At 35.8% G+C, this 15,469-nt stretch overlaps 1 protein-coding gene across 1 annotated transcript; it reads right to left on the reverse strand.

Annotated features, from left to right (window-relative positions):
• Positions 1-220: 220 nt before the first annotated feature.
• Positions 221-13,683, reverse strand: LOC129754708 (sensory neuron membrane protein 1-like). Its single transcript, XM_055750920.1, has 7 exons — positions 13,385-13,683; positions 3,213-3,370; positions 2,742-3,144; positions 2,389-2,685; positions 2,122-2,325; positions 1,548-1,726; positions 221-806 (listed from the first exon to the last, which is right to left on the reverse strand). The coding sequence occupies exons 1-7, from the start codon at positions 13,532-13,534 to the stop codon at positions 479-481; spliced, it is 1,719 nt and encodes a 572-aa protein (XP_055606895.1). The 5' UTR covers positions 13,535-13,683; the 3' UTR covers positions 221-478.
• Positions 13,684-15,469: the final 1,786 nt, after the last annotated feature.

Below are 15,469 nucleotides of genomic sequence, written 5' to 3' on the forward strand. Positions count from 1 at the left end.
GAAGATTACCATCGGTTTAAGAGTTAAATATTACAGATTCGTTTGATGTTCTCAGTTCTCATAATTTATATACAAATTCAATTATAATTTATTACTAACAAATCATATTTTATTTTGAACATTTGGACAATTCAGGGCACTTTTAAAACCAATTTTCGATAAAAAGGATAATACCTACAAGAGTTTTTGAAATCCCGAAAAATCAGGACACCTCTGGCAAGTGGCACCTCTGGTTAGCTCTCAGACTCTCAGAGAGCAGACGATAAAAATGCACTTTGACTGGTTAAGCCGATCTGATGAGTTTTGCCATCCATGTTCATACGTGTTTTATTTGCACAAAAGTTTATTCCATCAATATTTCAGAAATACAGCATATAATAACACTGTTCTACACATATTTATTACTATTGTTGCAAATGAAAATCCATCCAAATTTAAGCAGGTGATTAACTTCTCATTTTGTTTTAAATTTAATTGCTCAGTACCGTTCCTGAACCTTCGCAATCGGCTGCACCGTCTTGGGTTGTTTTTCCAGCTCCGATAGAATGGCCGACAGATTCTTGCTGTTGTTGATGTTGACTAAATCTCTCGAAATGCTGTTCTGGTTTGGGTTCGGTTTTATCATCCCATCGACCCCATTACTTCCACTGACTCCGGAACGGAAACTTTCAACCGTTACCGGACGAACCGTGTTGACCGTGCTCTTCGTTGAAGATTTTTTGTAAAACACCAGCCCTGCGGTCAAGATTCCGGTCGTTCCGATCACGATCGATAGCCACATGATGGTGCTGTTGATGGTTAGACCCCTGTAATTAAAATTTATTCCAAGGTGTTAACGAGATGTGGAGCAGAGCGAAATTTATGCTTTGGTCGAAAAAAGGATGCAGAGTTTTGGACAAAAAATTAAGTTTTATTACCAATCTCTTCAATTTAAAAAATTTTGAAAATTTTGACAATTTTAACAATTTTGACAATTTTGACAATTTTGACAATTTTGACAATTTTGACAATTTTGACAATTTTGACAATTTTGACAATTTTGACAATTTTGACAATTTTGACAATTTTGACAATTTTGACAATTTTGACAATTTTGACAATTTTTATAATTTTGACAATTTTGACAATTTTGAGAATTTTGACAATTTTGACAATTTTGAAAATTTTGACAATTTTGACAATTTTGACAATTTTGACAATTTTGACAATTTTGACAATTTTGACAATTTTGACAATTTTTATAATTTTGACAATTTTGACAATTTTGAGAATTTTGACAATTTTGACAATTTTGACAATTTTGACAATTTTGACAATTTTGACAATTTTGACAATTTTGACAATTTTGACAATTTTGACAATTTTGACAATTTTGACAATTTTGACAATTTTGACAATTTTGACAATTCTGACAATTTTGACAATTTTGACAATTTTGACAATTTTGACAATTTTGACAATTCTGACAATTTTGACAATTTTGACAATTTTGACAATTTTGACAATTTTGACAATTTTGACAATTTTTGAAAACAGTTCATACTTACAAAAACAGTGTGTACTTTAGTTGATTTGTCCAAGTCTTGTTTAGTGAAACTCCTTCCTCGGCCCAAAACATCGGAATCACAACAGTCGGCAGCTCACCCAGGACTTCATGACCTCGAATAGGTTCTATTTCGATGCTGAACTGTAGTCGTTTGGCAGCCGATACCGGAGACCCTGAAAGCTTCATTCGATAGTTGAAGATAAATATGAAAGTTATTTATTATCAATATCTAAACATTTATAGTTATGAAAAGACACAAAATGCCTAAATAGTTATTTATGTATCAAGATGCACAAAGTGGCATTTTTAGCACGAGCTTTTTTATCCATCGAGGCTTGCCAAAATTGTCGAAAACCAAGAGAAAATTCTTTCTAAATAACTTTGAATTAAACAAAAAGATCTGTTTAAAATGGTATTTAAAAAAACAAAATATCATGAAAATACAAGCGAACGCTTTAGGTTCTAGGATCTTTCCTTTTCTTCTTTAAGTTTTCTTAAATTGCTTGATAGGGGAATTCTAATCTTATCTCAACATATAAATTACTATGAGGGAGGCTAAAAAATAATTTACTTACCAAATCGAAGTAAATGTAGATATCGTGATCCTTAACATTGGGGTTGAGTCCATCCACACCGTTAATCAACTTAGGATCGCAATCCAAGAAGTGCGGCTTAGATCCAAGTAGTGGAGCCCCCGTACAGAACGACATATCCATCGTACCCTTGGGGGGACAACCTTCCGGAGGATCCCGGCAGTAGCATTGTAGCTCCGGTGTGGTCTACAAGAAAATGTACAATTGTAAACTTGATAGCTTAGTAAAAGTGTCTGGTAACTATCTCACCCTCAAGTCCCCAAAATCCAAGCTGAAGTAGCTCATTGTCATTCCAGCGTATTTGGCCTTCCCCCCGTACTCCGCTCCAATCGAGCGGCAGATATCCGGAGACCACGCCCACAACTTATCGTTCTTGGTAAGCAGCGGAGGGAAAATGGTCGAATCCGTACCCTGATACTGGTTGCAAACATCCCCATCGTAGACATCCATCTCCAGCTCATCGTTGTAGCTGACCATTCTACCCATGTCCCGAATGTCCTTGACCCCACGACGGACCACAAATCTTCCAGCATCCGTTCCGTTTCTCTGAAATATTTTTGAAACTTTACTCCAGCAGCTTAAAACATGTAATCCAAACTCACCATCCCAAACATCGAAAACTTCACATGGGTATCATTGAGAGGCAGCACTGCTCCTTCCGTATCTAATCCGGAGCAAATGGCCTTAGCTGAAAATTCCTCGCTACTACAGTCAATAGGAATCCCATCGAACAGTAAATCCATGACTCTTACAGTCAAAAATGCATGCTCTCGCAATGGGGCAAAGATCAAACTCAATCCCTCCGAAACCAGTTGCAACATGGCTTCCTTATCGCGCTGGACCATAATGAGTGCCCCCATGATGATCGGATGTGGTATGGTGATCATTTCGTTTCCGGTCAAAGGCAACGAAAGATCCGGCCTAAAAATCCAAGTGTTGCGCATGTTGAAGGCCATAGTGTCCTCTTCCTCGTTGTCCGCGGTGTCGTATTTTTCCTTCCATTCCCTGAAGTACATTAGACATTTTCAAACGATCGATTTTCAACTATATTCAGATAGCAAAATTGTACTCACTCGAAAAACAGAGGGCCGATTTCCTGTACATGGGGTTTTCCTCCTCGAAGGACCACCCTGGGATTGGTGACGTTGAAGATGTATATCTTGAAGTCGATCGCAAATGGGGGCTTCTCGTACAGGCCTCTGATCTGGGAGCCTGGTTTGAGGGGCATATTCTTGAAACAAAAAAGAATCGAAAATATAGTCAAAGCACTGATCATACTGACTGGACACTTAGAACAAAAATACGATCATTTTATGGCTAATTTTTTTCATCAAATTCAGCTGGTTCGCAATACGGACGGCAGGTGGCGAACCTACCATTTTTCCGATACAAATGCCCTGTAGGAAAAATGTACCTGTTTAGCCCGATTTTATCGTCTGAATTGCCTATTTTTTTCGAAAGTTGGGTGAAACTTTCTAACTGGGATAGCATTTCTTCAAATCGATCGATGCGCACTCTGGAATCGATATTGCGTACTGTTGGAAAAATTATCCAAAAAGCGAAATCGAGTGTCCAGTCAGTATGGTCAGTGGTTAAAGTCCGACACGGTGTTTTTTTTAGAACAATTCAAGCGTAACATTTCATAAGGGCGAAACTAGCAGTTAGCTCGAAACGAGAAAAACGCGTTTGAAATTTCGGAACATCTTATCAAATCCTGTTTAAAAAATCGACCACTTTTTGTTCAACAAATTAAAAAAAAGGGGATTATATTCACTTATTGTTCGTTGGTTATCAAAATATTTAACTTTTTTCACTAAATTTCAGAGATTTTCGAGTTTCGTCTTTTTTTGTTTTCGATTTCAGTTACGCCTGCAAGTTTCGCCCAATTGATCGGCCGTTTTTGTTTTGATTTTGAAGTTTCGCCCATTGGTCCTACACGCAAAAACTAATTAGGCCGTTTTGTCACACACGATCAACTCAGTTACGCATATTGGCCCTACACGATTAGAAAAATTCACCCCATTTTGAATAGGCGTAACTTCACGTTCCAACAAAAATGCATCAACAGGAAGTTTCGCCTAATTGAATTTTATTAATTTTTTGAAAAGTTTTAAGTGATTTTAAGATGAAAGCGCGTTAATTAGGTAAAGTGCAACCGCGTACATCCGGAATGACCGTTTACTCGATTTGTTAACATTTGGCAGTTTCGCCCTTTTTAAATGTTACGCTAGAATTCAAAAACCGGCATTTCCCAAAATTTGCAACATTAAAAAGAATATGTTTCCCTATCCAACACACTAGTCTCAAAAAAAAACGTCGGGTGATCTAGAGTAATTTTTTAAAGATTCGAAAATACAGAAGAATATTTTTCAAACTTTTATTAGAAGAAAACGGTACAGAACGCACCAGTTAAGCATTGACCAAATTGAACGTTTTTTTTTTCAGAGAGCTGATTTACGTCTTACTAAAAAGAAAAAAATATAAAATCTCATTTTAAATGATATTTTTTGCAACAAACTCAAACAGCTAGAAAGCACACCGTGGGGTAGAACGCCAAAACTAATGGACAGAACGCACAATACCAAAACAGTGGTCAGAAATAAATCAATGATTATACGAAATGTAATAATCAAAACATCAAATGTTTAATAACATGTTCATCGTGTTTTGAATGAAAATCAATTTCTTTTCCAATACCTCGACAAATATGGTGGCAGATAATTTTTCCGAATCGTATATTGGTGAACCTTTTAAAATTGAAAATGGACGAAATTTGATATAATTTTGCATACTTATTGTAATTTGGGAGTTAGCAAATAAAAAGAAAGACATTTTGCTTTGATATTCGGGTTTTCTCAAAAGTTAACAGCGTTCTAAATTTAGGCGTAAAACACGTAGTCCGGCGCGCATTCTGCCCCAATTTTGATATAATTTTTATTTTTGAAAATTTTTGAAAACTGAATGAAATATACTCCATTGTTTTTTTATCCTACTTGGTTAAATGATTCAACTGAATCAAAGCAATCGAAAGATTTTCTTCAATTCAACCATGGTAAATGAAAAGTTCATATGATGGATCATCAATCGAAAACGCTCACTGAAGAAGGTAGTAATTTGGTATCGAAATACCGGTATATGAACTTTTCATTTACCGTGGTCGAATTAAAAGGAATCTTTTGATTTCTTTGATTCAATGAAATATAAAAAAAATATTTATAGTCATCCGAAGGGGCATACGATTGGAAAAAAAACTGAAGCTGTATCATCCTGAGCTGTCTGGTTTGCCATGAAACATTTACTGTTAATCATGAAAAATTACAAGTTCCACGCAGATTCGATTTTCCCTTCTGTTTATATGAATTTAAGTCGTTTTAAAGAAATTTTGACATAAGAAACGATAGAGAAGCTTGTTTGCCGCAAAAAAAAAAATAAAACAAAACATCATTCGTAGTAATAAATACAAGGGTAACAAAATCTAATGCGGATGAGGGTTAATGAACTTTCAATTGACAGTTCAATCATTCATCATTGTTGTAGAGAATATTAATAGTTACATAAAGAAAAAATATAAAATGACATATACGTGTAATATAGATACTAATTTGAAGTAAAATCTGTTATTGATGAAATTCGAATTACATAAATTAATTGATTAAAGTAAGAACTTAACAATATAAATATAAACCTATCTCTGACTAAAAATGTATAATCGTGTCAGACTCCGTTCGGGAATGACGATGGGAGGGAATTAATATGAGAAAGCGAAATAATATGAGAAAGAGAGAGACTCTCGATTTCCTGTCGTTGATCGACTGAAGAACACGAGAGTCTTCAATCGAAATGTTTGTTACTCGATGAAACGTTCTCATGCAGGCAGTTGATAGAGTGAGCTTAATAGAGATGGATGTAGTTTGAGTGTAGTGTAGTGTTTTGGGACGGATTGAATTGGACTTATTCCGAAAAAGGATCGACCAGTCACGACAATGGTGTGGATTTATTCTCTCTAAACAACTTGATAAAATATACAAATAAGTGAAATTTAATATTTCTTATAAACAGAGACCGATAAAAAACACAAACACAATACAGTGCATATCGTGCAATGCAAAACCTGAAGTGCTGGCTGACACATAAATTTCTGTGTGCGACACAGTATTGTTACGAGCAGGGACCGAAAACAGCACGAACACTGTAAGTGCAACACAATTTGATGACACGGCACATCCGAAACGAAGCTGTGCTGTGTCTGTGCTGCTCTACTTTTGTTCCGTGTCGACCGCAACACAGCACAGTACTGTGTGCGACACAAAATCCGACACAGTTGACGACACAGTGTTTTCGTGTGCCGGTCCCGAAACGATGTGATCATCATTTATGCTCCTGCCAGCACGCTTTTTTTCAATTCGTAGCCTACCCGTCAGCAGCCGAACTGGAAAGAACTTTTCTCTTTTGCTTTCAAGGTTCTTCCTCAACACAATGCAGAAATCTATGAAATTATACTTTCCTTCTGTGAAAACTTCCGGAGAATCGATTGGACATTGTTTTTAACGGCGCACAAGCTTACGAACGGAGATATAGTGCCTTTTTAACCCATAATTCCCCTATATTTTGTAAACATTCCAGAAAAACACTGATTCGAACCAGAGAATCTTGAACGAAAATAGACCTATCGTGTGTTATTTTTTCTGAGGAACCGAATGATAGCTGTTTTGGCCACCGCACGCTTCACAAAACAGAGTTATGGCTGTTTTTACCCTCAATTTATTTTTCAATTAATTCAGGAAAAATCTTGTTCGGATTTGAAAATTTTGAACCAAATGGATTTTATCCTATGTAAATTTTTCCGACGAATCCATCGAAGCCTATTTGAGCCACTGCACGGATTGGGAGCAGAAGTTATGGCTGTTTTACCCTCACTTTCCCTACATTTTTCAAATAGCTCAGAAAAAGCATGTTTGGACTTGAAAATTTTGAACCAAATGGAACGTATCATGCGTGATTTTTTTTTTTTTTTGAGGAATGCAACGAAGCCTATTTGACACACCGCACGCATCGGAAACAGGAGTTATGGCTATTTTACCCTCAATTCCCTTTCATTTTTCAAATAGCTCAGAAAAAGCATGTTCGGACTTGCAAATTTTGAACCAGAGACTTATCTTATGCTATTTTTTCCGAGGAATCCAATGAAGTTTGTTTGAGCCACCACACGCTTTGAAATATGGAGTTATGGCTGATTTTACCCTCAATTCCCCTACATTTTTTTTTTTGAAATCATTGAATAATGTAGGCTAATTGAGGGTAAAAATAGCCATCACTTCAAATTTCAAAGCGTGCGGTGGTTCAAACAGATTTTATTGGATTCCTCGGAAAAAATTGCATAAGATAAGTCTCGTTTGGTTTAAAATTTTCAAGTCCGATCATGGGTTTTCTGAACTTTTTGAAAAATGAAAGGGAATTGAGGGTAAAACAGCCATAACTCCTGTTTCCGATGCGTGCGGTGTGTCAAATAGGCTTCGTTGCATTCCGCGAAAAAAATCACACAAGATACATTCCATTTGGTTCAAAATTTTCAAGTCCTAACATGCTTTTTCTGAGCTATTTGAAAAATGTAGGGCAATTGAGGGTAAAAACAGCCATAACTCCATTTTCCAAAGCGTACGGTGGCTCAAACAGCCTTCGTTTGATTTCTAGGAAAAATCCACACAAGAAACAACCCATTTGATTCAAAATTTTCAAGTCTGAACAAGCTTTTTTCTGAAATAATTGAAAAATAGCAAAAAAAGTGTTGCTATATTACATCAAAAACGTGCACATAACTCGAGTCGCAAATGCTAGCTTATATTACATCGATTTGATTTAACAAATTACATTGTTAAGATGTAAAAAAATTAAACTAAAAAATGTATAGTAGAAGACAAACAAAGAAACGTAGAGCGTAAAAACTATGTAAAAATTGAGGTTGCATTCAAGGGAAGGTATTATTTTCGTACAGGTGCACAATTTTTTTTTAGAATAAATATCAAACAAATGAATATAATTATAATTCAAGTATTTAAACTGATTACCGGAACTAGGATTTGGAATTTACAAATATTTAGATTCAAATTTAGTAAACTTAATTAACTTACTTAATGATCCGGCGCCGATCGTCCGGTGCATAGGGCCGTGGTAAAAGACCTCCACTGTTGACGATCCGGAGCCAGCGTCTTCACCTGGTCCCAGTCAAGATTCTCGTCGACAGTTCGGATTTCAGCGGCCACGAGTTTCTGGGTCTGCCTCTTCATCGATGACCCTCTGGATTCCAATCTAGCGCCTCCTTGCATCTGCACGTTTTCATCTTGCAGCGTGTTCCCAATCCATCTCCACTTACGTTCCCGAATCTCGATTTCTAGCGCCCTTTGATAACACCGGCGATGTAGTTCCTCATTCGAGATCCAGTTGCCAGGCCATCAAGCAGGGATGATATTCCGCAGGCAGCGGTTTACAAATACTTGCAGTTTTCGCGTCGTTACCGCATATGTGCACCATGTTTCGCACCCGTACAGCAATACGGATTTGACGTTTGAGTTGAAGGTTCGGATTTTCGTTCGTAGAGAGATCTGGCGTGACCGCCAGATGTTTCGGAGACTTGCAAACGCATATCGGGCCTTTTTTATCCGGGTTTCGACGTCTTTCCTGGTACCACCATCAGGCGTTATCTGACTACCAAGATACTGGAAGCATTCCACTTTTCAACTTGTTGCCCAGCTACCATGAAACTGGAGGGATTTCCTGTGTTGATCTCCATTGACTTGGTCTTTCCGACATTAACTTTGAGACCTGCTGCCTTGGAACTTTCGGTGAGGTCGTCGAGTTTGCTCTGCATATCCGATTGTGTTTGGGCGAGCAAAACAATAAGGTCAAGGTCGTTCAGTTGCTCCATTGTTGCAGGATTCCACGGCAATCCTCGGTTCGATGCACAGTCAATCGATCCAGCCAGAATCTCATCCACTACGATGAGAAAAAGTAGCAGTGATAAGATATATCCCTGTCTCACTCCAGCAGTTACCGGGATTGGTTCGGGCAAGACACCGTCGTGCAAGACCTTGCACGAAAATGCCTCGTATTGTGATGAGATGGACTAGTTTCTCTGTGACCCCTTGTCGCCTTAGAGCCACCCAGATGTTTTCATGGTTTAGTCGGTCGAATGCTTTTTCGAAGTCAGCGAACATCAGCAGAAGAGAGTCCTAGAATTCGTTGACTTGTTCCGTAGCGTTGTGATGTGGTCCACACATGATTGTCCGGATCGGAATCCAGCTTGTTGCCGTCGGAGTGTAGCGTCGATTTTTTCCTGGATCCTGTTTAGGATCACTTTGCAGAGTATTTTGAGGGTTGTACAGATCAACGTTATGCCTCGCCAGTTACCGCACTCTGTAAGGTCTCCTTTCCAACATTTGTGCTGACAGGGCAGGGTCGGCTTTCAGCATTTCAGCAGGGATGCAATCGATCCCAGGTGCTTTGTTGGATTTCATGTTTTTGATTGCCGCTTCTATTTCAGCCAGCGAGGGCGCTTCCGAGTTGACACCATTTATGCGACTTACTGTTGGCGCTTCGAGCTGCGGGTTCTGTTGGCCATCGCTATTCGTGACTTGGAAGAGTTGTTCGAAGTGCTCAGTCCATCGTTTGAGCTGATCTGTTCGATTGGTCAATAACTGACCTGCTGTAATTAATTGTTTGATACTGCTTATAAAGTGAATAAATCCGTTTTTTTTTCCAACAATACCCGGGGCCTTGATTCTTAACCAAATATGACTATTGTTGGCAATATGCTCCGTTCTAACTGAGAACGTTACTCACCTCATAAGGAAGATTAACAATCACATCCAAGTAGGTATTAATTTTACTGAGTGCCACATGAAGAGTAGAGTGGCAATGAAAATGGGCTCCGAAACTTCCACCATAAAGATGGATGAGCATTAGGGGGTCCCAAAATTGCATAATATCTGGGAATCTGGGAGCTCACCTTCCAAATGATAGATAAGGAAGTGAAGAAGTTTTTTAAAGATTTGATTCAAAGAAAAAAATGGGTCCTGAAATAATCACAAAATTCATATATTTTTATTTTTTTATTTCTTTTGGGTAAAAAACTACACGTGAATATAAAAAAAATTAACCATATTTGTACCAAAAAAAAATTTTTTTTTTGTCCAAAATTGTTTTATTTAACTGAGCAAAATGTGTCAGACAAACTATTCCAGGCGTTGAAGAGCACATTTTCAAAAGGTGTCCATTTTTATCGGCTTTTTTGCAGCACAAGTACTGGTACAGAAAAAGAAACTATTTTTCTTTTAAAATTAAAATGAATATCTCCCAGTTCACCAAAAATTAATCTTTTGCTTAATTCTCATGATCGTTGATGTTTTTTAAAAAAAAAAACGAACACACACATATAGGATCTCAGTGAAACTTCGTGTTTCTTTGAAGAGATCTAAATTCTACTTAAGACTAAAGCGTACATCTTTTAAGGATATAATGGCTAGCATCTTACTAATGCTAACACCACCAGCCCACAGAAAGAGTACTATGTATGCCGTGACCGAGACTCGATCTCATGACCTCTGGCTTAGAAGACTGAAACGCTATCCTCTAGGCCACGGTCGGTGGCATAAACGAGTCGAGAATAAACGAGTAGAGAATTCCTAAACTTTTCGCATTTTATTTGGTATGCAATGTTCAAAATGGAAGTTGTTTGCCAGCTGATTTTCATAAAAAAAAACTCATCAAAATAGTGGGGAATAGAATAATTCCACATCATGAGATCATAAGCCATCATAAGTCTGTCAGAGTTATTATCATTTTCAATTGATTTTTAGATTTTTTTTTATTCGAAATCAACTACAGGTACAGTGGAACTCATTAAAAAAAATCGGTGAAGATTTGAGACCTAGGGAAAGCTAAAGTACTATAGGGCAAATTTCCTCAAAATGACTGACTTTCTACGATTGATTCGTTATATTGAACATGTATTCAGTAATAAATAACTACAGGAAACCTATTTGACTCCACATAAAATCGTTATCCTTCGTTGATGGGTCGAAATAAGTTGGTATATGACGAATACTTATGTCCATCAATGTAGATAACGGTGTCAAAGGTCTCATCCAATCGAGAAAAACAATGTAAAACAAAATAAAATTCACTTTAACTAAACTTTTCAAGCCCTGTGAATTTGTTTTATGTTTCAGAGGGACAGTGATTCAAAATTGGATGGTCATTCCTTAGCACTGAGATAATATGTATATCAGATAAAACTTCAACAAAGTGTGTATTCGAGAAAAAATGCAACAGTTCGTTTTGTTGATAACTTTTGATAGCATACAAGGAAATAGATGAAATTTTCAGTGAAGCGATTGCAAAACTTGGTGACAATCTGTCAAGTGGTTTTGAGATTGTAAGTATTCAATACAGAAACTTATTAAAAAAAATGATTGGGCAGGATCGAGAAAAAATCAGGAAAGTCCCAGAGGGAGACCCAAAACCAGCTGGAAATCAACTATTCAACCAAAGTTCATATGGTAAATCGTATGAGGAGTCCTAGCGGCTCTAACAGTGAGCTTAAGTTTGAATAAAAGTGAAGAGAATTGATTCCATATAGTTAGGAATGTGAGAGGTTTCATCAAGCGCATACAGATATCAATGATGGAGTTATAGAAAAAAAATAAATTTTTTCTGACTGGTTCACCAAACTGACTTATGAGCAGGCCTGACTTCTTTTCTAGAAGGTTGTCTAGAAGGTTGTCCTGTCCACCGGAAAAATGAATAAAACACCGTGCTCAAACCATCTGCAAAATATTTGAACCGCTTTAGGGGAGATATTTTAAAAAAATTATTAAATGAACAGCAAATCACACTCCTTAGTGGGTACCTGACAGGTTTTAGCCAGAAATTTTTCGTTGATCTCGCCTGTATTTTCGGAAAAAATCATGCCTAGTAATTGAGGAGGCTGACGACCTGCGGAAGCTGCAAAACGGTCAGTGTTTCATAACGATGAATAGCTAAATATACTCTGAAGACTGCCTCAAAATGCACCCGTGTTCCCAGCATAGTACTTTTATAGGTCCCCCAAAGTTCATACTCTGTTTTTGTTGAATCTGGAATCATGCCATTTCGTAAACACTGGGGGAGTGATAGAAAGTCAAATATGTTGTTTTTGTACCGAAGGAGGACAATTGGATAAATTTGTCATAACTTCGATCAAATAAAAAAATTTGAGTAACTTTAAAGGTCTAGTATCAAGAGATAGAAAACGTTAAAATAGCGAACTTTGTCGAATGTTCATTAGTGTACTTATAAGATGAGCATCTTCCCAGTTAACCGGAAACAATTTCTGGTTTGAAAAGTGATGAATTGAAGAGTAAATACTTGATTAACAATTAAAAGTTTAGGATAGAAGTCCAAAATCTGAGCTTAATTCAGTTTCAAAAACTCTGAAACGAAAATTCCGATTAGAATGTTATTCATGTTTTTCGAACTCAAATGGATTTTCCAGAACCAGAAAAATCATAGTCCAAGCCTTGATAATGATTTTTGGAACTTAGACATTAAGCTTCACAAGTTATCCTGGATCATTTTAAACATAAGTACTTTGACTAGAATGATAATAGAATTTTCATTAAACTAGTCCAGGAAAAAAATTATGGAACAACATTTAAAAAATATATTTTTTTGAAAGTGAACAGTCACATATTTCTTCTAAGAGACAATCTGGAAAAAAATTTACGCATATCTTTTTCAAAATCTAGCACATTATTCGTGTTCTAAAAACTGCAATTTTAATCGTACTTTATCCAACAAATATTCCTTTCCTTAATCAGACTAAAAGATGAATTAGGATTGAAAAATAGAACATCAGATCTACAATTAAATAATGTAAGTAAGAATCCTTAAAAAAGCTTTAAAAATTATCGCAAAGTATTCACATACCTAACATTTTTAAATCTATTGATCCCTAGAGTGACATGATTCATTGGCTGCTTCTAATTCATGAACGGGATCATATATTGTTCTTTTTTTGGAGCATTAAAAATTACACGCTGTGCAAAAACGTAAAGAACGGCGAGTAATGTTTTAACTTTTTTTTTAAAGATATGATGGAATTTGATATGGATTTGGATTGACAAACTCTTAATAAAGTCAATTGCAGTTACAATACAAGTTAGAGATAGCTAAACTTAGTACAAAAATTACTCGAGGCTTGTTTTCTTACCTTCTTGATCATCGTCTTGATCAGGAATGGGAATAATCCACAGCTGAAAAGTAATCCACCAATCAATGTTGACACCCCGATGATGCCCAATTTTTTTATATTCAGTTTTTCCAACTTCGCTAGGAAGTCCGAAATGTCCGGCAGAATCATTACTCCGAATTTAGTTTCCTACTGTTATATAATATTGAAATTCATCAACCGTTAAAGTTCAGTAAAAAAAGGTTTAAATCAGTTGACAATTTTAAAATTTTCCCGAAAAGGCGTTAATCCGGCCCGGCTTCCGGACACTAACTAATCAAACTGGGAATCAGTTTACTAAAACTGACCACAAAACGGCCCTAACAAAAACAACAACAAATCGGTCCTCAATTTAGCAGCAATCACACAATTTACTCGATTATTTGTCTCCAAGTTATGGCGGAACCGTATGGGAGATTGCACCATATGCAAAATCATCCCCCCATACTTCAGCGTATAGGAAACTCCCACAAAATGTAGGTGATGGCGTTTCGCTACGCAACTTCTACGCCGTCAACGTCAACTTTTTAGCTTTCCAGCGACAGGTGTCAATCAATATGCAGTTTTGAAGGTGGTTCATATAATTGTAATTTAAAATTTATTTTCATAAATTTGAAGAGCCTAATAATACAAATTTTTAATATCAAACATTTAAGGGAGATTTAAATAGCTGATTCAGATTTTTGGGTCTTAACATGAACCACCCTAAGGAAAAGTGGATAAGCGCCATTTTGAAAGCGAATACTTTTGAAAATTCTTTTTTCCCAATAATTATTTTCCCCCTTCGCCATCACTCCTCTTCCATTTTTTCAGGTTACCATAAAGATGAGAAACAAGGGCCTGTGAGCAGGAAAAAAACACTTGAAAGAGACTCTTAAAATGTAAAACATCCCTATGTAACACAAAGGTAGAGAAGCTACAAATATGATGATGACAATCTGAAGGTGAAAAGCGCTAAACCTTTGATCTTAAGCGTTGGGTGACAGGTCAGAGAGCCATGCGCGACACATGACTTATTCATGTGAATCGATTGCTGATCAGATTTCTTTTGAAGAGCAACACCATTGCATGTTCTTGAAATTTTTATTTTTGAATCATAATACCTATCGATGAAATGCAAATCTTCGAAATACCATTTTCTACAATTTCAGAAAGAATATGGCAATTATGGAAATTGTCAAAATTGCCAAAATTGTCAAAATTGTCAAAATTGTCAAAATTGTCAAAATTGTCAAAATTGTCAAAATTGTCAAAATTGTCAAAATTGTCAAAATTGTCAAAATTGTCAAAATTGTCAAAATTGTCAAAATTGTCAAAATTGTCAAAATTGTCAAAATTGTCAAAATTGTCAAAATTGTCAAAATTGTCAAAATTGTCAAAATTGTCAAAATTGTCAAAATTGTCCAAATTGTCAAAATTGTCAAAATTGTCAAAATTGTCAAAATTGTCAAAATTGTCAAAATTGTCAAAATTGTCAAAATTGTCAAAATTGTCAAAATTGTCAAAATTGTCAAAATTGTCAAAATTGACAAAATTGACAAAATTGACAAAATTGTCAAAATTGTCAAAATTGTCAAAATTGTCAAAATTGTCAAAATTGTCAAAATTGTCAAAATTGTCAAAATTGTCAAAATTGTCAAAATTGTCAAAATTGTCAAAATTGTCAAAATTGTCAAAATTGTCAAAATTGTCAAAATTGTCAAAATTGTCAAAATTGTCAAAATTGTCAAAATTGTCAAAATTGTCAAAATTGTCAAAATTGTCAAAATTGTCAAAATTGTCAAAATTGTCAAAATTGTCAAAATTGTCAAAATTGTCAAAATTGTCAAAATTGTCAAAATTGTCAAAATTGTCAAAATTGTCAAAATTGTCAAAATTGTCAAAATTGTCAAAATTGTCAAAATTGTCAAAATTGTCAAAATTGTCAAAATTGTTAAAATTGTCAAAATTGTCAAAATTGTCAAAATTGTCAAAATTGTCAAAATTGTCAAAATTGTCAAAATTTTCAAAATTGTCAAAATTGTCAAAATTGTCAAAATTGTCAAAATTGTCAAAACTGTCAAAATT

Source organism: Uranotaenia lowii, chromosome 3 (assembly GCF_029784155.1).
Source record: "Uranotaenia lowii strain MFRU-FL chromosome 3, ASM2978415v1, whole genome shotgun sequence".
Taxonomy (NCBI): Eukaryota; Metazoa; Arthropoda; class Insecta; order Diptera; family Culicidae; genus Uranotaenia; species Uranotaenia lowii.